The sequence below is a fragment of the Passer domesticus genome, chromosome 3 (assembly GCF_036417665.1).
Source record: "Passer domesticus isolate bPasDom1 chromosome 3, bPasDom1.hap1, whole genome shotgun sequence".
Taxonomy (NCBI): Eukaryota; Metazoa; Chordata; class Aves; order Passeriformes; family Passeridae; genus Passer; species Passer domesticus.
The window spans coordinates 31,973,900-31,997,440 of NC_087476.1; the positions used below are offsets into that span (position 1 = coordinate 31,973,900).

The window sequence follows — 23,541 nt, forward strand, 5'->3', positions numbered from 1 at the left end:
AACACTAATAGCCTTGAAAATTTCACTTCAGATGACATCAAAATAAGGTCTTTTATCTTACTAGATATTTTATCTCTTTAAGAATAAGAATTCTTAGTGCATTAATTTGTAAGTCAGTCATCTGTACTACTGAAATTAGAACTTCTTCTAATGATATCAATTACTAGATTATGTTGGAGGGACTTCTCTTTATGAAATCCTTCACACGTCCCTTCCTTATAACTAATTAAAATTAATTCTCATTAATCAGTTGAGAAAATAATGATTAATTTATCATTGGATCTGTTCAAGATTTGATGATGAATTAAATTGTGACAATTCAAAGAGCAGTAGCTTTAGCAATATGCTTTACTCATATACATATTTTGTTGGAGAAATTCACCTGAGAATGTCTCTGGCTTATTTCTTGTCAGATCACAGAGTATAAGGAAGGGGTATTTTTCCTCAAGCAAAAGTGTATTTTGTTGATGGAAATTAGTCTGTCTCTTGCAAACTTAAGTGTTTCTGACTTGGGAAAACATAATTATTATAATCAAGTTGAGATATAAAGAGTATGTGTAAGTCAGAACTGAGCAAGAGGTTATTAGTGTTTGTCATGCTTATTGTGGCACTCTTCCTAACCATATCCATGTTAAGTTAAAAAAATCCCAAACCAATTTTATCTACCAGAGGGACAACTGGCAGCTGTGGGTGATGCACACTACCCATGCAAATCTTGTTTCTTGGATTCAAGGTAATTGAAAGATCTGGCTAAAAAAAAATTAGTCAAAAGTCAGATCCTTTGAATTTTGCTTCTAGTGCTGAAAATGAATATATTAGGACATACTGAATTTTGTATTGCTGCAGTCTATGTACTTAAAATTTGCTAATAAATTTTAAGAAGAATCAAGAAAGGCTGGCCCAGCAGTAATTCATGTGGCAAAACAGTCACACCTCTAAAGCAAAAATATTGGTATTTTTCTGATGTGTTTTTTGAGTATTTTAAGTCCCTACCAATTGCTTTCAATAGCAACTCAAAACTGTTTTCTCTGATAGCTTTAAGTCTCTTCTTATTCTGAAGACTTGATTCCAAATAATAGTAATATTGCAGTCTTTTCTCATCTCAGTATATTTAAATGCAACCTCAGCAAATGTAATTTTAAAATTGTAGTTTTTTGTCATCAATAGAGAATTAAAAAGTTGGAAGTTTGGAAATAAAAATAGATTATTGCAGGTAAATATTGACATAACTTAAAAAAAAAACCCAGAAGAAAAGCCTGAGAATATATTTTGTGTTAATTATGTAACACACAAATAATGCTTTTTATAGATTAAATTTGGGATTTCATAAATTTTCAGTGTGTTTTTAAAAAATTATTGCTGATCGGTCTCATTTTTTTAAATATAATTTTATTACATAGTCATTATTTTTATTTTCCCAAATGGACGTGCATGTTTTTTTTAATAACTATGTTGTAATAAGTGACTAGTCCATGCAGCATTATTGTACAATTAAACACAAGCAATTTCCTCAGGACCATTCATGCACACTTGCATGATTTTGTCTATTAAAATTGGTGAATGTTTGGTTTATCAGTTCTGTCTCACTAACAATGAACATGCATGCAGTAATGCTGTACCTCTGTTTGGTGTGTATTTTTCTGTACATGCCATGGTAAGGCTCTTGAAGTACCTGTTTTCTTTTACAGACTCAGTTAAATTTGCTTCTTGAGAAGCTTCACAGTACTGTAAGTATATATACAGGTGAAGGTTCACAGTTTTCTGATGTAAGGCAAAATAGATAATCTCAATATTAGGGCTTACAATAAATGTGATTAGTAATTGCTTTAGAACTTGCAGCTACATGGCACTTTGGGAACATCTTCCTGTGCATGTAATGGTTATTTATTTACTGGAAAAAGGAAAACCCACCACCTTTAAAAAAGTTGTGGAATGAAAGTTAAAAAATCTGAATAAGCAATGTGAAATCTGTCTGTGCTGCAATCTCCTTTTTTGTCACTTGTACTTCTTTCTGTGCATTGGTTATCATTGATGACTAATTTTCAGAAAATTTAGAAATGTTTCTTAGAAGTAAGTTATTTAAGAAGTAATATATTATTAATTATTGTTTTAATGTTCCATGAAGTCATTCAAAATTTATTTTTTCATTTTGCTTTTTTTGATAGGCTGTAAATGCACAGGTGGTCAAAGAAACTGAGTCCCCTAATGAATATTTGTTAATTTGGCTGATGTAATTAGATAGTTTGTGAAATTCTCCATGTACAACATGCCATTTTATTTTAGAACTTGGAGTTATAGGAATGCAGTGTTGTTTCTCTTGACCACATGTTCTAACACATTACAGATATTAGGTTATGCTCTGTCAAAAAAAGAAAAAGGGTAGAAAATCAAGGGAAAAAAAGCAGTGAGTTGCTTGGAATATAGCCAGCATATAAGATTTTACTGTAGTCATGAGGCCAGTCTGAAGGGTCATCTATTTCACCCAGAACATTCTGGAACTGAAATACAGTCCAGAGAAAAAAAGTATGTGGCCAGGCTTGCTGTACTCTTGAGTTTAGCTAACCCATGATTCAGGAGATACTGTTTATGTAGAGCTCCCTTGGCAGGTGCTGTCTCATTCTCAGCTGAGAGATGGAAAAAGAGAGAATATTCTAAAAACTGTGATTAATACTACATTTTCTCAGTCCCAATTTTGTTTTAGTATATGCAAAGTTGTAATTTTCAGTCACCTGTTACAGGAAAATCTGAATAATTGGATGGTGCTGGGCAAAATGTTATCCTTGATGAATGTGAAATGATCAGAGAGAGCAGTGGTCAAAACTGTACCTCACATGGTCATAACAGAGGAACAGACTGTTATGACCATGTTATGACCATGAACAGCATCAGGGAAGGGAGACTGAAGCTGTGAGCCAAAGGAAGTTGTAAAAAGTAGAAGTTAAGGAAGGTCAGGTTCATCTGGCATGATTCTGATGTCAGGAGTCTGGTAGCACGTTAGCTGATGTGAACTGTGGGGTATTTTAGTGTCGTGACTGTGGAAGATATTGAGGGTAGTAGGATCTAGAGTCATAAATCATAGATTGTGTACATGTTAAGGAGAATAGTTGAGTAAAAATTCAACAGAATTGATGGATCCAATTAACAGCTTGAGCGTTGAAATTAGTTACATCAAGATCAAGGTTACAGTGCAAAACTGATATATGAGAGAAAAAGAATGGGGCTTGGACTTGGTTATCTTTAAGGCCCATTCCAACCCCTTAATAATTCTATGATTTTATGATAATGTCAGAATTTCTCTTTTACAATCCTATTATTTTGTATCTTTTATTCTCCCCACCCATAAGTCTTAAATCATAAACTGTTATTTTAGAAGTTTTAAAAATCTGTGTTTTTGCTAACTTCTTGCTTTGGTCATAGGGGTCGAGCTTTATTCGCTGTATCAAACCTAATCTAAAGATGACAAGTCACCATTTTGAAGGAGGACAGATCCTCTCTCAGCTTCAGTGTTCAGGTAATGTCAGTGTTCTGGTATTCTTCACTCTGATTTTTACTGTGGTGATTACATATTACCCTAAGTTTGAAATATGTGGATGAAAGCAGTGTTTCTTTCCTTGAACTGTTTTCGAAGGTAGGTTATTTATGCCTTATAAACAGCTATTTAGATTTTTAGTAACTTAGCATTCATTTTGGAAGTAATTCATCTGAATTGGTGTAAGGGATCCTGTTGCAAAGAAGAGTTGCTCACAGTACTAATAGGGCACCAGTTCAGTCTGGAACAATAGAATTTTAAATTTCTGTGGTAGTTGAAGTGTTAGAAACTCCTGTGTGCATTTAGAGGCAGTCAGTGTTAGCTGAGATATCTAATAATTTAAGCACACCAGTGTTCTTTTATTTAATAGATACTATGATCGAGTTTAATTATACTTTCTCAAAAGTTTCTTTTTATCACTATTAATTTGATTTGGAGCTGTACATGTAACATGGATGAAATGCTGCAAGTTTGTTATTCTTGAAATGCTAGATGCTTTCCAAATTTACAGCTTTATTTGCTCATGCCCCACTCAACTTTTTGAAAAACAAAGACAGTATAAACAAATTAAATTTCTGTTGAAAGCAAGTATGCAGAAGATTGAGTTTTGCAGCAGCAACCACAAGTTAAGGTCCAACTTGAAAACTTACCTGCAGCCTCTGTGGATAGGGTTATGTAAAGTAGTGGGTAAAAACTGGTATGGCCTATGCTGCTGAAGTTATTTGAATCTTACTGACAGTGTCTGGGCTTTACTGATGTCCTAGTTGCAGCCAAAATGTAGTAACATTATTCAGGACATTGGAGTTACATCTTAGCAGCTGATACTTTGTATATCAAGTGCACTAAATGTTCTAGCACTGCATATGTGTTTGAGGTTGTATCTGCCCCACATCTCACAAATACCATTCACATGATTAAAATAAAAGCCTGGGCATTATTTGGTGTTTGGATGTGGAGTTGGGTTTTTTTTTCCTTCCCTTTAAAAATGAAAATGTCAAATCTGCTGAAAAAGAAAAAAGGTTTTAGAAGAAATATTAGAAGAAAAATCCTATGGATGATTGAGTGTTACTTAGCCTCAAATAGGGAGAAAGCTTCATGGGCTTTTCTTATGTGTTCAGTATTAACTTTTTGTGACTGATCACATAATCAAAAAATGCTACAGGCTTGACCAAATCCCACCTGAACTTTATGCTTTAGTCTCATAACAACAAATGTCTTAGAGACATTGTTCAATCTTTATTATATAAGACCCATGTTATCTTATATCATAAACCTACTGGTTATCATAAAATTCACTGCTTAATTTGCATGTTACTGATCCCAGCTTTTGTGTATGTGTCTCTTTGAATTTAGGGATGGTGTCAGTTCTGGATTTGATGCAAGGTGGTTTCCCATCACGAGCTTCATTTCATGAACTCTACAATATGTACAAGAAATACCTGCCTGAAAAATTGGCTCGACTGGACCCTAGGCTTTTTTGCAAAGTAAGAGAATAATTCTTTTGTCCAGGAGAGAAAATATATTGTGATGTTGGCTTTTGTGTTTATTTGAAGGAGGCAGAATATAATCCTTTCTGTTTTCTGTGTTTCAGGCCCTATTTAAGGCCCTGGGACTGAATGAAAATGATTACAAATTTGGACTAACCAAGGTGTTTTTTAGACCTGGCAAGGTAATCTTTTTCTTGGAGTTCATGATTATGAATCTTAGAATAATTTCAGTTAGAAAGGACATTTGAAAGTGGCATTGTTTAACACATTGAGAAAAGTGTGGCCAACCTAAATAAAGTTGCCCAGGATTTGTATAAATAATTTTGTTCATTTTCTTTGAATAAACCACAAAATTTGTATGGGATACAATTGGGTTTATAGTCCTGTTGCTGATGCTACAGTGTTTCTAATGCAATGTTTGTTTTCCAAGAATTATGTTGACTATTAAAAAGAGGAAGTCACAGCCAAGAACTATTTTCTAGTAAAATCTGTTTATAACTGAAATCTCTTTCTGTGATTCTGAGCATTGCTGCTTCTCTTCAGAGTAAGGAGATGAAGTTGAGAGCTATTGTGATGAGAAAGGAAAATTATTGTAATCCCAGAAGAATGTTCTTCCTGTCCTATAATTACTGAAAAGCAAGTGCAGTATTTTCAGAAAATGTTGCCTGCGATGGGAAGCTTATACAAAGGTTAAAAATTGAGAAGTGCTTTCAGCTTTTGTTTTTTTCTACAGATATATAATTAGATTACATCTAATTATCTTGAAGTTGTGGAAGGCCAGAGTTCATTTCCAGGATGTAGAAAAAAATTATTTTTAAAAATTTTGACAATAAGTATTTTTGGTGATTAGTAAATGGATATATTATTCAAAATGCCAAGTGTTGGACATCCATAAAACAAACATATAAAAAATCTGCACTTGTGCTTTCTCTTTTCATTAAACAACAAAGTGTAATAAAATTTATCTGCTGACTTTAATTGAAAGCTGATATAATGACATACAGCTTATGTTAAAAATTTTAATTCAGCATGATCTCAAATAATAATGTCTAACATTCTCTGTCCTCCTAATAAGTAAAACTTGTTTTAATTATCATTTAGTTTGCAGAGTTTGATCAGATAATGAAGTCTGATCCGGATCACTTAGCAGAGCTGGTTAAACGAGTGAATCGCTGGCTTATCTGCAGTCGTTGGAAAAAAGTTCAATGGTGTTCTCTCTCGGTGATTAAATGTATGTGTTTTGTGTTTTATTAACTCAAAATGTTTGTGAAAATACAGCAAAGCAATTATTAACACCTTGAAATATGGCCAAGGACATGTATAGCAGTTGGTTACATACTGAAGTCTGAGTAATTGATTTTAAGGTTGTTGGGATTTTTCTTGAAGTTTACTGTGCAGAGTAGGAATAAGGTGGTGTGGAAGAGAGATTGGCACTTGTGGTGTGCTTCAGAAAAGCTGTCTGGGAGATGGGGAAGGGTCTGATGCAGAATGTCAGCAATCTCTAATAACATGGAGGGTGAAAACTGCATTAGAATGGGGAAGAAGAGCATAAAGGCCTTATGCCAGTGCACACATGGCTGTGCATTTGGGCCAGCACAGTATGTCACAGATTGATTATTATTTGTTGCTTTTTACAGTGAAGCAAATAGAATTTATGGATTCTTATGAGATTTCAAGCATCAGATATTGTAACACTAAAATCTTGGGTTTGACCTAGACATTTATGTTATTTAGTCTATTTTTTTCAGAAAGACAGGACAGAAAGTATGTCACCATGTGCAAAAAATAGAAACACAGGGAAATAATATGGATTATTATTTCTTCGTAGTATTTTATGGGAACTTGAAACCTAATTTTATTCCCGGTACAGAGTTGAGACATATAAACAAGAAGTAGAGTGCATCTTTGTGACCACCTAAGTCCAATAAGCGAATATTAAACATCACTGTGTTCACAAACCATGTGCTAAATCAGTCTGGATCCACAGGCATCTTCATGTTCTCTAGTAAATCTGTAAAAACTCATTTATTGTTGTACTTCTAAAATACTCAGCACACATGCATGTGCCAATGCTGTGATTCTCTGTTTATCTTGCCTCCTGTTATCAATCATTTAGTTAGAGTCTTTAGATGAAGTCTGTATTAGAACAAAAGCTAGAGCTTTTGTTTTTTGTTCCAGGTTTTTTTTTTTGTCATTCCAGTATTGTACAGAAACGCGCATTGTGTGGCAGCCACTTTATTATCTCTGGCAGATACTGGATTTTACTCTTCAACACAGGACTAAGACTTCAAGCTGAGTGTTTCCTGCTTGCTAGAGCCTGTGACTTTTAACAAAAGTTACTGGTATCTGTGAATCTGGAGGGGTGTGTGAGTGTGTACACGTTTCATTGTTCCTGTTGGATTTGGGTGGGAGCCTCTGTGCCTGACCCAAGATTGTGAATGCCACCGTTCTGTTTCTTCAAAGTTGTGGTTCCAGTATCGAAAAAGCTCTCAAGCACACATGGTCTGCATACAGTTTTGAGACATCAAATGTTGAAGGAAGATAGAAATTGTGTTAAACTGTATAAAACATTAAGATTCTATCTTCTGTGTGCTTACAGTGAAAAATAAGATAAAATATCGAGCCAGTGCCTGCATTAAAATACAAAAGACTATTCGTATGTGGCTTTGCAAGAGAAAGCACAAACCACGGTAAGAAGATAGTCCTTGTTTGAAGAAAATATATTTTAAATTATATTTTCTTGTGACTGTAAGAATTTATTTAACTAAATCTGTCTGAAGTCATAGAATGATGCTAAGTACAATTGAAGGAGACTGAGGGGTTATGTGTTCCTTCACTCTTTCCCAAGGATGAATAGACTAAATCTGAACCTTTCCTATAGATGTTTCTTTTGCTCTTTGTTCATAAAATCTTTCAGTGACAACATTATTTTTAGAAATTTTTTATTAAGTCTGTCTAATTTAATTTAAGCTCATTAATTGTTGTCCTTTACCCATTCACATCTTCCTTTGTAGGCTCCCTTTCATTTTTATCTTAGAAATAATAACTGTCTTGTCTCCTCTTGAAATTAATTCCATTATCTGATTGGAGGGAACACTGATGAAAAACTACTTCAATAATTAAGCTCTGCTGACACCTTAATGTTCTTTGACAGAGATGCAGCTCTGTTGTTGTTGTGGGCTTCTCATAAGTTCTTTTACATCCTTTGAGAATTATGTTTCATTTTGAATCTTGGCATTTCTGACATTTTTAAAATTTTTGAGCTAGTTGGTGCTCATCTTTAATGATTTGATTTAATTTCTACTTTTGTGTGTTGATTTGCAAATCCCAGTACAGTGATTTCTGTTTAGGAGATGGTCTGCAGAGTTGTAACTTCTCTGTGGAGCCTTCAGTAGTGGTTCTTAAAAAAACTCTTGAGTTTTCCTGAACTCTTCCCCAGCCTTGTTTTCTCACTCCTTTGGGGTGTAATGACTGTGTTCATTCTGGGGTATAATGCTGTGTAGTTGAGTTTTATCTGACTCATTCCCTTATGAATAAGTAGCACCACTCAGCCTTTATCCCTTCCAGTTAAAATCCTGTACTGGATACTAATGATTTATTATTGTGGGGGAAAAAAAAACAAACAAAAATCCAACCCAAATTAATTCTCAAAATAATAATGAATTTTTCCATTTTGAGTCACTGTCTTCTAAGTAATTTTACTTACTGCTTGAAAAAGGCTCCATTGCTTAGTTACTTGACGTGATAATGTTTGAATTTCAAAAAAGAGGGTGAGTTTTGTCAGAAGGCATAACTTCTCTCCCTGTTTACTTTTTTACATAAGTGACTAGTGGAGTTTTAAAAATACCACCCTCCAAAATAATTTCAGTTAAGCAAATAAGCTGTCTTACCTTCACAGCATTGATGGCCTGATAAAAGTACGTACACTAAAGAAGAGACTTGATAAATTTAATGAAGTAGTAAGTGCTCTGAAGGAGGGGAAAGCAGAGACAAGCAAGCAGGTCAAGGAGTTGGAGGATTCTATTGATGCTTCAATGACCAAAATTAAGGTATGTGATAATAATGAGAGAAATTGTATCTTGGTACTGGAATATTTTAAAAGCTTCATTTAAAGGAGAAAGCCAATGCATTTTTATTAATAGAAAATATACTTTAATATAGTGGTCTTAATTTTCAGTCATGGGTAATTCCTGTTTAAAATTATTTGTAAATCTAACTGAAGTGAATCCTGAAAATAGGTGCATATGTCTAGACTTTGGTATCTGCATGTCAAAACTGGCACTGAAGGTTTTAAAGAAAAAATGCATGTTGATAGTATGAGACAAGTGTTTCAATAATTTGTTTGTTGCTTTCATTATTAGAATACCGATTACCATTATGACCATTATTGGAATACCAATTAACATTACCAATATTTTAACTTAATAAGGACTGAAACAAGGCATTTATCGCAGAATAAAGACTTTTATTATGGAATAAAGACATTTCCAGTTATGAGGTTTTTCAGACTTGGTAGTAAAAAGAATTCAGCTTGCTGATATGCTTCAGGTCTGTAGTCCTCTCTTTCTTACCGCAGAAGCACAAAGACAAAATGAAAGCACACTGGCATTTATTAATGTTAGAAAAAATTTGGCTTCTTGAATTCTTGTTTCATGCAGGTGTACCATATTAAGACTTCTCTATTTAAAATCACTGTTGAAAAGATGGTAGAGTTAACCTGTCACCTTAGGGTTCTCTTTTCTAATAAAGATGAAATAATTTGATTATCATCATGATACACTATCAGAAAAGGTCAGCAAACCCCCCATATTGCAGTTTTATTAGTAAGATGTGAATTATAAAATGAAATTAAATTGTACCTGTCAATAAGGTTTGAAAACGTGTCTCTAGCAAACGCTATTTTTGAAGCATTTTAACCTCTAATTTGTTACTAATAACTTTTTAGAAAAAGTTAGTCACAACACAGTGCAGTATTTTTTCTGAGTGCTGGCAGAAATATTAAGAAACATTATTTTATGCTATGACATAAAAGCAGAGCTGTAAATAACCACTAAAGAAGATAAGAACACAGTTCAAAATATACATGGGAAGGCCTTAATTTCCATCCTAGCATGTTAAGAATTAATTTCTGTTGCTTAAAATGGCAAGATTTAAAATATGAATGTATGTTTTGAAAAGAAGTTTATTTTAGTGATAAAATGGAGATGATTTTGTATGGTTTTGTAGAAGAGGGGAGAGGAATGAGTCCTCAGGATTTTAGAAAGAAAGGGAAGAATGGACTTAAGCTTCCCAACCCTGAGGTGTATATATGATTTATGTATAGTGCTCAGTGATCTCATTTCACTTAATATTTTTTTAGTATATTCTTTTAAAAGTGAAGTAGAAATAAAAAATAATTTCCCCCTTTTTATTTTTACAGACCACTATAATGACTAGAGAACAGATACAGAAAGAATATGATGCTTTAGTTAAAAGCTCAGAGCAGCTTCTGAGTGCACTGCAAAAGAAGAAGCAGCAAGAGGATGAAGCAGAGAGGCTACGACGCATCCAGGAGGAAATGGAAAAAGAAAGAAAGAGACGTGAAGAGGAAGACCAAAAACGAAGGAAGGAAGAAGAGGAAAGACGCCTGTGAGTCTTAAATTTAAATAAGTTGGTGTTTACAGAATGAGAAGAGAACAGAAAAGGCACTTTAATGAAGTTGCTTTTGATATACTCTCACTTACACAGTCACTTGGATTGTATTCCAGGTGTTCTGTACAGTGTTGAAGCATTTCCTTTCCCAGTGATTTTAAGGCAAGTGTCAGAAGAGCATATGGAAGAAAGGATGCAGCTGGAAATACAGATGAACTTGAAAAAGTTAATGACTTACATGTAGTATCCTGTCATCAGGACTGTACTGACTTGTGGATTACCATTCAGTTTTGTATTTCTTACAAATATTAAATGTATTTATTTCTTGTTCACTTGTGTCATAATAACACATTTTCATTTCCTTCTCCTCTTATGTAATAGGAAATCTGAGATTGAGGCAAAGAGAAAACAGGAAGAGGAAGAGAGAAAAAAGAGGGAAGAGGAAGAAAAGCGTATTCAGGTTAATGATTTAGCTGTGTGTGGCTTTGGGGGATTTCTTGTTTTTGTGGTGGTTTTAGGGTTGTGTGTTTGTTTTCTTGTATTCATGTACTTACTTATAAATGTTTTTTTTAGCTTATGTTCTCCACTGATTCTAATGGCTTCTTTCTATAAATGCATTTCTCAGAGTCATTCACCAGTGCTGCTTTATTAGTAAATATAAGGCAAATGTCATGTTTAGGGCATCCCAAGATGTATCACCTATTTCTAGTTCCCATGCAACTTTAGGTATTCTGAGTGGAGGTGCATCTTTTTTTAAAGGGTTTTAAAAGTTATTTTAAAAATATGCAACACTGGAGAATCATAATTTAGCCTTTGAAGGTTTTCTGCATGGTCCATGTCAGGCAAGTTTAGTATTTTTTTACTAAAGTCATATCTTGACTTGGACTGTGTTGTTTACTTGCTTAAGTGCAAACACTTTCAGAATATTGGCAATAATGAGAGGATGCAAGACTGTCCTTGGTAGCTCCTTTGGCTACATCCATGTATACTAAATACATGCAGCTCAAACCCCACTCCTCCACCTTGATTTATGGCAATTCTTACTGATTTCATAATGAGCTCTCTTTCTGAGGTGTTTGGCCCCTATATCCCTCTTTTCCTTTTTTGTTGGAGATTACTTGGATGTAATTTACACTTTTAGTTTAAAATGCTGTGTTTGGATCCAAGTGGATATATAATCCAGTAGGGTGCTTCATTCTCCCACATACAGTGAATTTCTCATTGTCTTTCTTCCTGGTGGTTGGTTTTATCAGCTTATCTAAAATGAGATTTATAGGGTAAAGTCACTGGTGTAACTGTACAGTTTTTAGTGTTTTAGTGGTGCAACTTCACAATGGTGAGTGGGAGGCAGCTTTGTTTCCTTTGTTAATTTTTGGGCACGTTAAAACTTGATGTATGTGCCTTTTGAAGGTATGAATTGGATGGTCCTGTTTTATTTACTGTGTGTGCAAGGCTTTTTGTGGAGTAATAATGGTAAACTGCTGCTGCTGTTTGGCTCTGCAGAGGCAGTATATTTGAATTGCTCCTGCACTGCACTAAGTTGGAAGTTTTACCATTTGCTTAAATTCAAAGTTAGATCAGTTCTGTAGAGAATACCAGTGTCTGTCTTAATCCCTTTTCAAAATGAATTACAGACCTACATCCAAAGTACTGCCTATTACAAAGGCCTGTGATGCCAAGAGCAGAATATCAAGGAAGTATTCTGTTAGTGCTATGGAGGAATAGCCATAGTCTCTGTTTCATTTGAGTTTTAATGAACTGAACACTAATTTTTATAATACAGAACAAAATACTTCATATATTAAAAAAAAAGAAATAATAATTACTTGGCACTTTATTAAAAAAGGTAATATAAGTGGTGGACAATATATGATAAACTATATGAATACCAGTATTCAGTTTGTGTTTCATTTTTCTTGGGTCAAACTAAATATTAATGCTGTTAATTTTTCAGTTCTGTAAACTTGTACATGTTTTCAAAAGCTAATATACAACATAGCATTTTTTTCTAATATTGTTTATGTAGCAGTTTGGTTTTTATTGGGTAAGGCTAAAGGTGTCTTATTCTAAAACAGGCTGAAATTGAGGCTCAGCTAGCTAGAGAACGAGAGGAGGAAACCCAGCACCAGGCAGTGCTTGAACAGGAGCGTCGTGACCATGAGCTTGCAATGAGAATTGCCCAGAGCGAGGCAGAACTCATCAGTGACGAAGCTCAGCTCGATTTAGGATTGCGCAGGTATGGAGTTAAGGAGTTACGTTTTCCTCTCTGTAGGTTTTTTCTCCCTATCCTGATCCCTTTGAGAAGACTATGCTCTTGTTGGGTTTATGGAACATCATGTTCATTAAATGAAGCTTCTAAGTCAGTGTATTAGAATGTTTTTCAAATTAAATTTTGAAATTTGTTAGATTGTTTTTTCTTAGACTTTCTTCATTTTGCGTCTTTTGACATCAGTAATTTTGTAGGTGCTTGTGGATACAACTGCAGTTCTCTTTCTTTTTTTGAGTTCTAACAAGGATGGCAAACTTAGAATTCTGATTTTTATGACTCATTTAAAGTAGGAAATAGAATTTCTTCAGCGGTAAGTAATAATAAAATAATCTTTGCTACGACTTGATGGTTCCATTTGTACAATGAATTTGTGTGAGATTTTTTTTTAAACAATAAGCCCTTCTTGACTACAGAAATAAAAGTAATTTCTGGGCCCTGACTGGTAAGTTTTTTTCAAGTGGAATGAAAATATCTAACATAGATGGGTGAATGTTAAGTGTTAGTCTTGTTTTCTGTCAATTTTTGTTGTGCGATTAGAAGAGCTTAACTTTGGATGCACAGAACAGATACTTGCCTGTCTTCAAACAAGAGCTCTTCTTATGTGATGCCTTAGAAGCAACTTAGAAGTTCCAGTAAAAATGGTACTTACTGGTTGCATAAAGGCACCTATGAACATTATTGGTGACTTCGTTAGCATGACTCTGCTCAGTTTGTTGTTGAAATGAGTGCAAGAAAATCCCCTATGTTGCCATGAAATTTCAAGCTCCCAGATGTGTTTCTTTTGCTACCCAAATTTCATCTAGATGTATACTTTTTCTTTAATAGCTGTACGCCTGCTTGAGATAGGTGGGTGATTTTTTTATCACGTTCAGTACTGACTTTTAGACATAAATTAGTCTAATATAGACATGAAATAGTTGTGGTTTTTCCCTCAGTTTTACAATAGCTGTCATATTGTCTCTGATGAGACTGACATGCTCCATTCACAGAATCATGGTTTGGTTTGGTTTGGAAGGGGACCTTGAAGATCACCTTGTTCCAACCCCTTGCCATGGTCAGGGACACCTTCCACTAGACTAGGTAGCTCAGAGCCCCATCCAAGCTGGTCTTGTATACCTTCAGAGATGGGGCAGCCACAGCTTCCCTGGGAAGCCTGTTCCAGTGGCGCACCACTTTCCCTGTCTGGATTTTGGTGTAATACCTTGAAGGTAAACTCAAAGTCACTCTGGTGTTGTGATCTGCCAGAGTTCTCTTACTTTTCTGTCAGTGAAGTTCTACTCTCCATTCTGTTTCCTACTGCTCATAGGTCACTTTAGCATTGGTCTTTCTTGCATAATCCCAGAATGGATGTGAGCCACCCAGGAGCAGGAGGTGGAGCTTCCTTGTTCTGGAGTGCCCCATTATAGGTAATACTGAACAGGTGTGGGGCTTTGCTTTGCTTTGTGAGCCACCCAGGAGCAGGAGGTGGAGCTTCCTTGTTCCGGAGTGCCCCATTACAGGTAATACTGAACAGGTGTGGGGCTTTGCTTTGTGAGCCACCCAGGAGCAGGAGGTGGAGCTTCCTTGTTCCGGAGTGACCCATTACAGGTAATACTGAACAGGTGTGGGGCTTTGCTTTCTGAGCCACCCAGGAGCAGGAGGTGGAGCTTCCTTGTTCTGGAGTGACCCATTATAGGTAACACTGAACAGGTGTGGGGCTTTGCTTTGCTTTGTGAGCCACCCAGGAGCAGGAGGTGGAGCTTCCTTGTTCCGGAGTGACCCACTAGAGGTAATACTGAACAGGTGTGGGGCTTTGCTTTGTGAGCCACCCAGGAGCAGGAGGTGGAGCTTCCTTGTTCCGGAGTGACCCACTAGAGGTAATACTGAACAGGTGTGGGGCTTTGCTTTGCTTTGTGAGCCACCCAGGAGCAGGAGGTGGAGCTTCCTTGTTCCGGAGTGCCCCATTACAGGTAATACTGAACAGGTGTGGGGCTTTGCTTTGTGAGCCACCCAGGAGCAGGAGGTGGAGCTTCCTTGTTCCGGAGTGCCCCATTACAGGTAATACTGAACAGGTGTGGGGCTTTGCTTTGCTTTGTGAGCCACCCAGGAGCAGGAGGTGGAGCTTCCTTGTTCCGGAGTGACCCACTAGAGGTAATACTGAACAGGTGTGGGGCTTTGCTTTGTGAGCCACCCAGGAGCAGGAGGTGGAGCTTCCTTGTTCCGGAGTGCCCCATTACAGGTAATACTGAACAGGTGTGGGGCTTTGCTTTGCTTTGTGAGCCACCCAGGAGCAGGAGGTGGAGCTTCCTTGTTCCGGAGTGACCCACTAGAGGTAATACTGAACAGGTGTGGGGCTTTGCTTTGTGAGCCACCCAGGAGCAGGAGGTGGAGCTTCCTTGTTCCGGAGTGCCCCATTACAGGTAATACTGAACAGGTGTGGGGCTTTGCTTTGCTTTGTGAGCCACCCAGGAGCAGGAGGTGGAGCTTCCTTGTTCCGGAGTGACCCATTACAGGTAATACTGAACAGGTGTGGGGCTTTGCTTTGTGAGCCACCCAGGAGCAGGAGGTGGAGCTTTCTTGTTCTGGAGTGCCCCATTACAGGTAATACTGAACAGGTGTGGGGCTTTGCTTTGTGAGCCACCCAGGAGCAGGAGGTGGAGCTTCCTTGTTCCGGAGTGACCCATTATAGGTAACACTGAACAGGTGTGGGGCTTTGCTTTGCTTTGTGAGCCACCCAGGAGCAGGAGATGGAGCTTCCTTGTTCCGGAGTGCCCCATTACAGGTAATACTGAACAGGTGTGGGGCTTTGCTTTGCTTTGTGAGCCACCCAGGAGCAGGAGGTGGAGCTTCCTTGTTCCGGAGTGACCCATTACAGGTAATACTGAACAGGTGTGGGGCTTTGCTTTGTGAGCCACCCAGGAGCAGGAGGTGGAGCTTCCTTGTTCCGGAGTGCCCCATTACAGGTAATACTGAACAGGTGTGGGGCTTTGCTTTGCTTTGTGAGCCACCCAGGAGCAGGAGGTGGAGCTTCCTTGTTCCGGAGTGACCCACTAGAGGTAATACTGAACAGGTGTGGGGCTTTGCTTTGTGAGCCACCCAGGAGCAGGAGGTGGAGCTTCCTTGTTCCGGAGTGCCCCATTATAGGTAATACTGAACAGGTGTGGGGCTTTGCTTTGCTTTGTGAGCCACCCAGGAGCAGGAGGTGGAGCTTCCTTGTTCCGGAGTGACCCACTAGAGGTAATACTGAACAGGTGTGGGGCTTTGCTTTGTGAGCCACCCAGGAGCAGGAGGTGGAGCTTCCTTGTTCCGGAGTGCCCCATTACAGGTAATACTGAACAGGTGTGGGGCTTTGCTTTGTGAGCCACCCAGGAGCAGGAGGTGGAGCTTCCTTGTTCCGGAGTGACCCATTACAGGTAATACTGAACAGGTGTGGGGCTTTGCTTTGTGAGCCACCCAGGAGCAGGAGGTGGAGCTTCCTTGTTCTGGAGTGACCCATTATAGGTAACACTGAACAGGTGTGGGGCTTTGCTTTGCTTTGTGAGCCACCCAGGAGCAGGAGGTGGAGCTTCCTTGTTCCGGAGTGACCCACTAGAGGTAATACTGAACAGGTGTGGGGCTTTGCTTTGTGAGCCACCCAGGAGCAGGAGGTGGAGCTTCCTTGTTCCGGAGTGACCCACTAGAGGTAATACTGAACAGGTGTGGGGCTTTGCTTTGCTTTGTGAGCCACCCAGGAGCAGGAGGTGGAGCTTCCTTGTTCCGGAGTGCCCCATTACAGGTAATACTGAACAGGTGTGGGGCTTTGCTTTGTGAGCCACCCAGGAGCAGGAGGTGGAGCTTCCTTGTTCCGGAGTGCCCCATTACAGGTAATACTGAACAGGTGTGGGGCTTTGCTTTGCTTTGTGAGCCACCCAGGAGCAGGAGGTGGAGCTTCCTTGTTCCGGAGTGACCCACTAGAGGTAATACTGAACAGGTGTGGGGCTTTGCTTTGTGAGCCACCCAGGAGCAGGAGGTGGAGCTTCCTTGTTCCGGAGTGCCCCATTACAGGTAATACTGAACAGGTGTGGGGCTTTGCTTTGCTTTGTGAGCCACCCAGGAGCAGGAGGTGGAGCTTCCTTGTTCCGGAGTGACCCACTAGAGGTAATACTGAACAGGTGTGGGGCTTTGCTTTGCTTTGTGAGCCACCCAGGAGCAGGAGGTGGAGCTTCCTTGTTCCGGAGTGACCCATTACAGGTAATACTGAACAGGTGTGGGGCTTTGCTTTGTGAGCCACCCAGGAGCAGGAGGTGGAGCTTTCTTGTTCTGGAGTGCCCCATTACAGGTAATACTGAACAGGTGTGGGGCTTTGCTTTGTGAGCCACCCAGGAGCAGGAGGTGGAGCTTCCTTGTTCCGGAGTGACCCATTATAGGTAACACTGAACAGGTGTGGGGCTTTGCTTTGCTTTGTGAGCCACCCAGGAGCAGGAGATGGAGCTTCCTTGTTCCGGAGTGCCCCATTACAGGTAATACTGAACAGGTGTGGGGCTTTGCTTTGCTTTGTGAGCCACCCAGGAGCAGGAGGTGGAGCTTCCTTGTTCCGGAGTGACCCATTACAGGTAATACTGAACAGGTGTGGGGCTTTGCTTTGTGAGCCACCCAGGAGCAGGAGGTGGAGCTTCCTTGTTCTGGAGTGACCCATTATAGGTAACACTGAACAGGTGTGGGGCTTTGCTTTGTGAGCCACCCAGGAGCAGGAGGTGGAGCTTCCTTGTCCCGGAGTGACCCATTATAGGTAACACTGAACAGGTGTGGGGCTTTGCTTTGTGAGCCACCCAGGAGCAGGAGGTGGAGCTTCCTTGTTCCGGAGTTACCCAGTATAAGAGACCTCTGGGGAGCCTGATGAACAGCAGCAGGCAAACAGGGTCACAGCAGTTCGCGCAGCAGTTCGTGCTGGCAGGGTAAGCAGGTAGGGCTGCAGGTTCCAGCTAGCTTGGTGAAGTATTGTGTTATTGGTTGATTGATTTTGGGCTTTCTCCTAAGCAATGGTTTTAACCTGGTCAAAATCTGTGGTTGGTACAGGTGTACATGACCAAGTAGAGCCCTCCAAAAAGGATGCATCCGTACAGACCCATTCCTGCCCAGAGTGTTTGAGCTTATCAGTGGCTTCAGGGGATGTTATGGAGAAGGCCTGCCTGAGGTGTGAACACGTGAATGACCTCCTTTTGCTCGTGGCTGAGCTTAGGGAAGAAGTCGAAAGGTTAAGGAGTATCAGGGATAGTTAAAAGGAAATAGACTGGTGTAGTTCAGCCCTTATATCTTTAAGGGAGGCCCACCAGGAGTCAGAGGGCTCATATGTCTTTCACTCTCAGGCAATAGAGGGGCAGCTGGTAGATGAAGGGGAGTGGAAATGGGTCCCTGCTCAGGGTGGTAATAACAAAAATCCCTCCTGCCCCCCATCCCCTAGCCAGGTGCCACTTCAGAATAGGTATGAGGCACTGGATCTAGACAGCCAGAGAGATGATTTAGAGGAAAATCATCTACCCAGTGAGCCTCCCAATTATGACTTGCCTAAAAAGAGGATTACCACCTCTAATGTCAAGAAAAAAAGAAGGGTAATCGTGGTGGGTGATTCCTTTCTGAGGGCCCCGTATGTCGACGTGACCCATCCCCCAGGGACGTCTGCTGCCTCCCTGGGGCCCAGGTACGAAACATCACTGAGAAACTTCCTAGGCTGATTCAGTCCTCTGATTATTACCCACTGCTGATACTCCAAGCTGGCAGTGATGAGAATGAAAAGAGGAGTGTCAAGGTGATTAAAAGGGAGTTTAGGGCACTGGGTCAAGTGGTTGATAGGACAGGTGCACAGGTAGGGTTCTGCTCAGTCCCTTTGGTGGCAGAGAAAAATAATGAAAGGAATAGGAAAACTTATATCATTAATAAATGGCTCAAGGGTTGGTGTTATCGGCAAAATTTTGGATTCTTTGATCACAGAGCAACCTTTATGGCACCTGCTCTATTGGAATCAGATGGGGTACATCTCTCTGTTAAGGGTAGGAGGTTTTTAGCTCATGAACTGGCAGACCTTATTGAGAGGGCTTTAAACTAGGTTTGAAGGGGGAAGGGGATGCAGCTGGGCTGTTTGGAAGCAGACCCAAGGGTGGTAAGACTGTGTTAGGGGAGAAATCAGCAGCCCAGCTGAGATGCATGTATACCAATGCATGCAGCATGGGTAACAAACAAGAAGAGCTGGAGGCCATGGTGCATCAGCAGGACTATGATGTAGTTGCCATCACAGAAACGTGGTGGGATGACTCACATAGTTGGAGCACTGCACTGGATGGCTACAAGCTCTTCAGAAAAGATAGAAAAGGGAGAAGAGGTGGAGGGGTGGCCCTTTATATTAGGGAGGTTTTGGATGTCACAGGTATTGAGACTAATGATGATGAAGTTGAGTCCCTATGGGTAAAAATTAAGGGGAAGGCCAACAAGGCTGACATCCTACTGGGAGTCTGCTATCGTCCACCCAACCAGGATGAAGAGGTGGACAACTTATTCTATAAACAACTGAACAAAGTCTCAGGATCATCAGCCCTTGTTCTTGTAGGTGACTTCAACCTACCAGACATCTGCTGGGAACTCAATACAGCAAAAAACCAGCAATCTAGAAGGTTTTTAGAATGTGTGGAGGATAACTTTTTGTCACAACTGGTGGGCAAACCCACCAGGGGAGGGGCTGTGTTAGACCTATTGTGTACAAATAGAGATGGACTGGTAGGTGATGTGGAGGTTGTAGGCCACTTGGGGCATAGTGATCATGAAACTATAGAATTCTCAATAATTGGTGAAATAAGGAGGAATATCAATAAGATCTCTACACTGGACTTCCGGAGGGCAGATTTTGGCCTATTTAAAAGACTTATCCAGAGAATTCCTTGGGAAACAGCCCTTAAAAACAAAGGAGTCCAGGAGAGATGGGTGTGCTTCAAAGCAGAGATCTTGAGGGCACAAGAACAGACTGTCCCTGTGTGCCGAAAGATGAGTAGACGAGGCAAACGTCCAGTCTGGATGAGTAATGAGGTTTTGAAGGAACTTAGAAATAAGAAAAAGATGTATCATCTTTTTAAGGAGGGAGTGATTTCTGAGGAATTATTTAAGGGTGCTGCCAGGGCATGTAGAAAAAAAAATTAGGGAGGCCAAAGCTCAGTTTGAACTCAACTTGGCAACTTCTGTTAAAAATAATAAAAAAAGTTTTTACAAATATATTAATGGTAAAAGGAAGGGTATAACCAACCTCGGTTCCTTATTGGATGGAGCAGGCAAACACTAAAGATGCAGAAAAGGCGGAAGTGCTTAATGTTTTCTTCACCTCAGTCTTTAGTGGTAAGACAGCTTATCCTCGTGACAACTGTCCTCAAGGGTTGGTAGGTGGTGCCAGGGATCAGAATGTTCCTCTTATTATCCAAGAGGAGGCAGTCAGAGAACTGCTGGGACACTTGGATATTTATAAATCAATGGGACCAGATGGGATCCACCTAGGGTGATGAGGGAGCTGGCAGATGAGGTTGCCAAGCCGCTCTCCATCATTTACCAGGAGTTGTGGCTCACTGGTGAGGTTCCAGATGATTGGAAACTGGCCAATGTGACACCTGTTTACAAAAAAGGTGGGAAGGAGGATCCTGGTAATTACAGGCCAGTTAGCCTGACCTCAGTACCAGGTAAGATAATGGAACGGTTCATACTAAGTGCTATCACACAGCACTTACAGGATGGCCAGGGTATCAGACCGAGTCAGCATGGGTTTATGAAGGGTAGGTCATGTCTGACCAACCTGGTCTCCTTCTATGACCAGGTAACTCATCTGATGGATGCAGGAAAGGCTGTGGTTGTTGTCTATTTAGACTTCAGCAAGGCCTTTGATACTGTCTCCCACAGCACACTCCTGGAAAAGCTGGCAGCCCGTGGCTTGGATAGGAGCACTCTTCGCTGCGTTAGGAACTGGCTGGATGGCCGGGCCCAGAGAGTGATGGTGAACAGTGCTGCAGCCAGCTGGCGGCCAGTCACCAGTGGTGTCCCTCAGGAGTCTGTACTGGGACCAATTCTATTTAATATTTTTATAGATGACATGGATGAGGGCATCGAGTCCTTCATTAGTAAATTTGCAGACGACACTAAGCTGGGAGCTTGTGTTGATCTATTGGAAGGAAGGAGGGCTCTGCAGAGAGACTTAGATCGGTTGGATGGATAGGCAGAGTCCAACAGTATGAAGTTTAATAAGTCTAAGTGCCGAGTTCTGCATTTTGGCCACAAAAATCCCCTACAGCGTTACAGGCTGGGGACGGTGTGGCTGGACAGTGTTCAGGCAGAAAGGGACCTGGGGGTGCTGGTTGACAGCCGATTGGATATGAGCCAGCAATGTGCCTTGGTGACCAAGAAGGCCAGCGGCATCCTGGCCTGCATTAGGAATTGTGTGACCAGCAGGAGGAGGGAGGTCATTCTCCCCCTGTACTTGGCACTGGTGACGCCACATCTTGAGTACTGTGTCCAGTTCTGGGCCCCTCAATTTAGGAAGGATATTGAGATACTTGAGCGTGTCCAGAGGAGAGCAACGAGGCTGGTGAGGGGCTTGGAAAACAAGCCCTACGAGGAACGTTTGAGGGAGCTGGGGTTGTTTAGCCTGGAGAGGAGGAGGCTTAGAGGTGACCTTATTGCTCTCTACAACTTCCTGAAGGGAGGTTGTAGACGGGTGGGGGTCGGTCTCTTCCACCGGGCAGCAACTGACAGAACAAGGGGACACAGTCTCAAGCTACATCAGGGAAGGTATAGGTTAGATATTAGGAAAAAATTTTTCACTGAAAGAATAATAAAGCACTGGAATTGTCTTCCCAGGGAGGTGGTGGAATCACCATCTCTGGATGTGTTTAAAAAAAGACTGGACATGGCACTTGGTGCTATAGTCTAGTTGAGATGTTAGGGCATAGGTTGGACTTGATGATCTTAGAGGTCTCTTCCAGCCTCATGATTCTGTGATTCTGTGAACTGATTGTCATCATAACTCTTTGACTGCCAGTTTCTCTCTGCTGTGTGGCTAGCACAGTTCTGCTGTGTAGCTGATAGGAGACTGAAGACCCTTCTGAGTGGTTGGAAAATGCTGAATGGTCTGACCATGTTAGCATAGAGATGAGAATAATTTCTAGAGTATAATGAAGTTATGGTCTACAATCTTCTACATTTGAGACTGTCATATTAGCACGTGATAAACTAAAATCACTGACTTTTCTATAAGTACAGATATATATATATATATCTTCCCTGTTAAATTTTTCTGTAATAAGATAAAGCATGTGTGCCTTCATACTGAACTCATGCAGTGTACTGCTTTTGCAGTGTTTTCACACAGTTTTGTAAAAAAATGTTTTCATGCTTACATATTGTGATGAATAAAAGCATATTTTCATTGTATGGTTGTAATTGTGGAGTGAAAAGAGGAAGAAAAGGGTGATTTTATGTGCTCAGTTTTAAGAAATATGTGACGCTTTTGTGTTGTCATATTTGAATGTGAGTGCCTGTAGTTTATTTCTTTTTTTCAAAATGCCTTGCTGTATTCACTTTCATAGCTTTCATAGATATTTCAAGGTGCATAGTATTAGCCATTTCCTAAAAAAATATATTTGTTGGCTTCTATCAAAGAAGAAAATTTGTTTGTTCTGGCAGCAGATACAGCATTTTCATTTGTGCTTATTCTGTGCTGGATCTGCTGGACCTCTTCTAGCTTTATCCAATTTTGCTACTCATCCACAGTTTGAAAGGATGTGTAATACGTGAATTACTGCACCCGGGGGTAAATTAATGGTAGTGCTTAGCACTTAAGTAAAAAAAATAATTTAAATAATAGGTATCTGCTTCCAACTAGGCAATACTTTTCATTTATGTGGCTTATTGAAACATATAGTATGTCATATAACACCAGAAGAAGCTAGTCTTAGAGAGTGTTGTGAGTGTATCTGTTCTGAGTTTTGCATTGGAACAACGCAAAAAGTCCTAATTTAGCATGGTTAGTGCTGCACGTGTGCACCTGTGGGTTGCCAGTACAGCAGTTAGACTTGGGGTCTGTTCACAGCTTGCAGTGAAGAAGCACCCATCCTGTTCCCAGAGCAGCCACAGGAGGATTGCTGTAATTTCTTGTGATATGCTTATCCAAGCATGAAATAGAGCAGTAGCATGTCTCAAAGTCTCTGATTTTGAAAGATTGGACAGGGGAGAAAGGCTGAGGAAAGCTTTCACTTGTACATTTTTTCCCCAGATTATAATTTAAGTCATTATTGAATGAGAAAGTTTGTGGGGGAAAAAGAAGTCTATATAATCAGCTAAAAATAATAATTAAAAAATTCATTTGATAATAAAGAAGATGTGAGAGAGTAGGAAATGCTATGGCCCACATTTTCTTGCTTCATATTATTAGAATATTAACTGGGCAGTAATCTCTAACATTAAATGTCTTCTATTTGCAGAGCCAATGGAACAAAGCCACAAATGACTGCGTATGGCATTTTTTTCCATTTGAATGCCCTAATAGATAAAAGCCTCACTAATTAATCAAAATAAATTGGTATTGTCCTCTTATATACTAATACCCCACAGTAATCTTTGTTAATAGGCATCTGTAATGTCTA

At 39.8% G+C, this 23,541-nt stretch overlaps 1 protein-coding gene across 6 annotated transcripts in view; it reads left to right on the forward strand.

Annotated features, from left to right (window-relative positions):
• Positions 1–23,541, forward strand: part of MYO6 (myosin VI) — a 110,508-nt gene that overhangs the window by 72,635 nt on the left and 14,332 nt on the right. For 3 of the 6 annotated variants that reach the window (XM_064412476.1, XM_064412473.1, XM_064412474.1), the window contains exons 19-29: positions 1,689–1,727; positions 3,418–3,511; positions 4,883–5,013; positions 5,121–5,198; positions 6,118–6,247; positions 7,616–7,706; positions 8,915–9,065; positions 10,436–10,644; positions 11,029–11,107; positions 12,723–12,883; positions 23,380–23,409. In XM_064412476.1, the coding sequence (XP_064268546.1) occupies positions 1,689–1,727; positions 3,418–3,511; positions 4,883–5,013; positions 5,121–5,198; positions 6,118–6,247; positions 7,616–7,706; positions 8,915–9,065; positions 10,436–10,644; positions 11,029–11,107; positions 12,723–12,883; positions 23,380–23,409 (1,193 nt within the window). Of the gene's footprint in view, positions 1–1,688; positions 1,728–3,417; positions 3,512–4,882; positions 5,014–5,120; positions 5,199–6,117; positions 6,248–7,615; positions 7,707–8,914; positions 9,066–10,435; positions 10,645–11,028; positions 11,108–12,722; positions 12,884–23,379; positions 23,478–23,541 lie in introns of all 6 variants that reach the window. The other 3 variants (XM_064412475.1, XM_064412477.1, XR_010358350.1) reach the window with 2 other exon arrangements.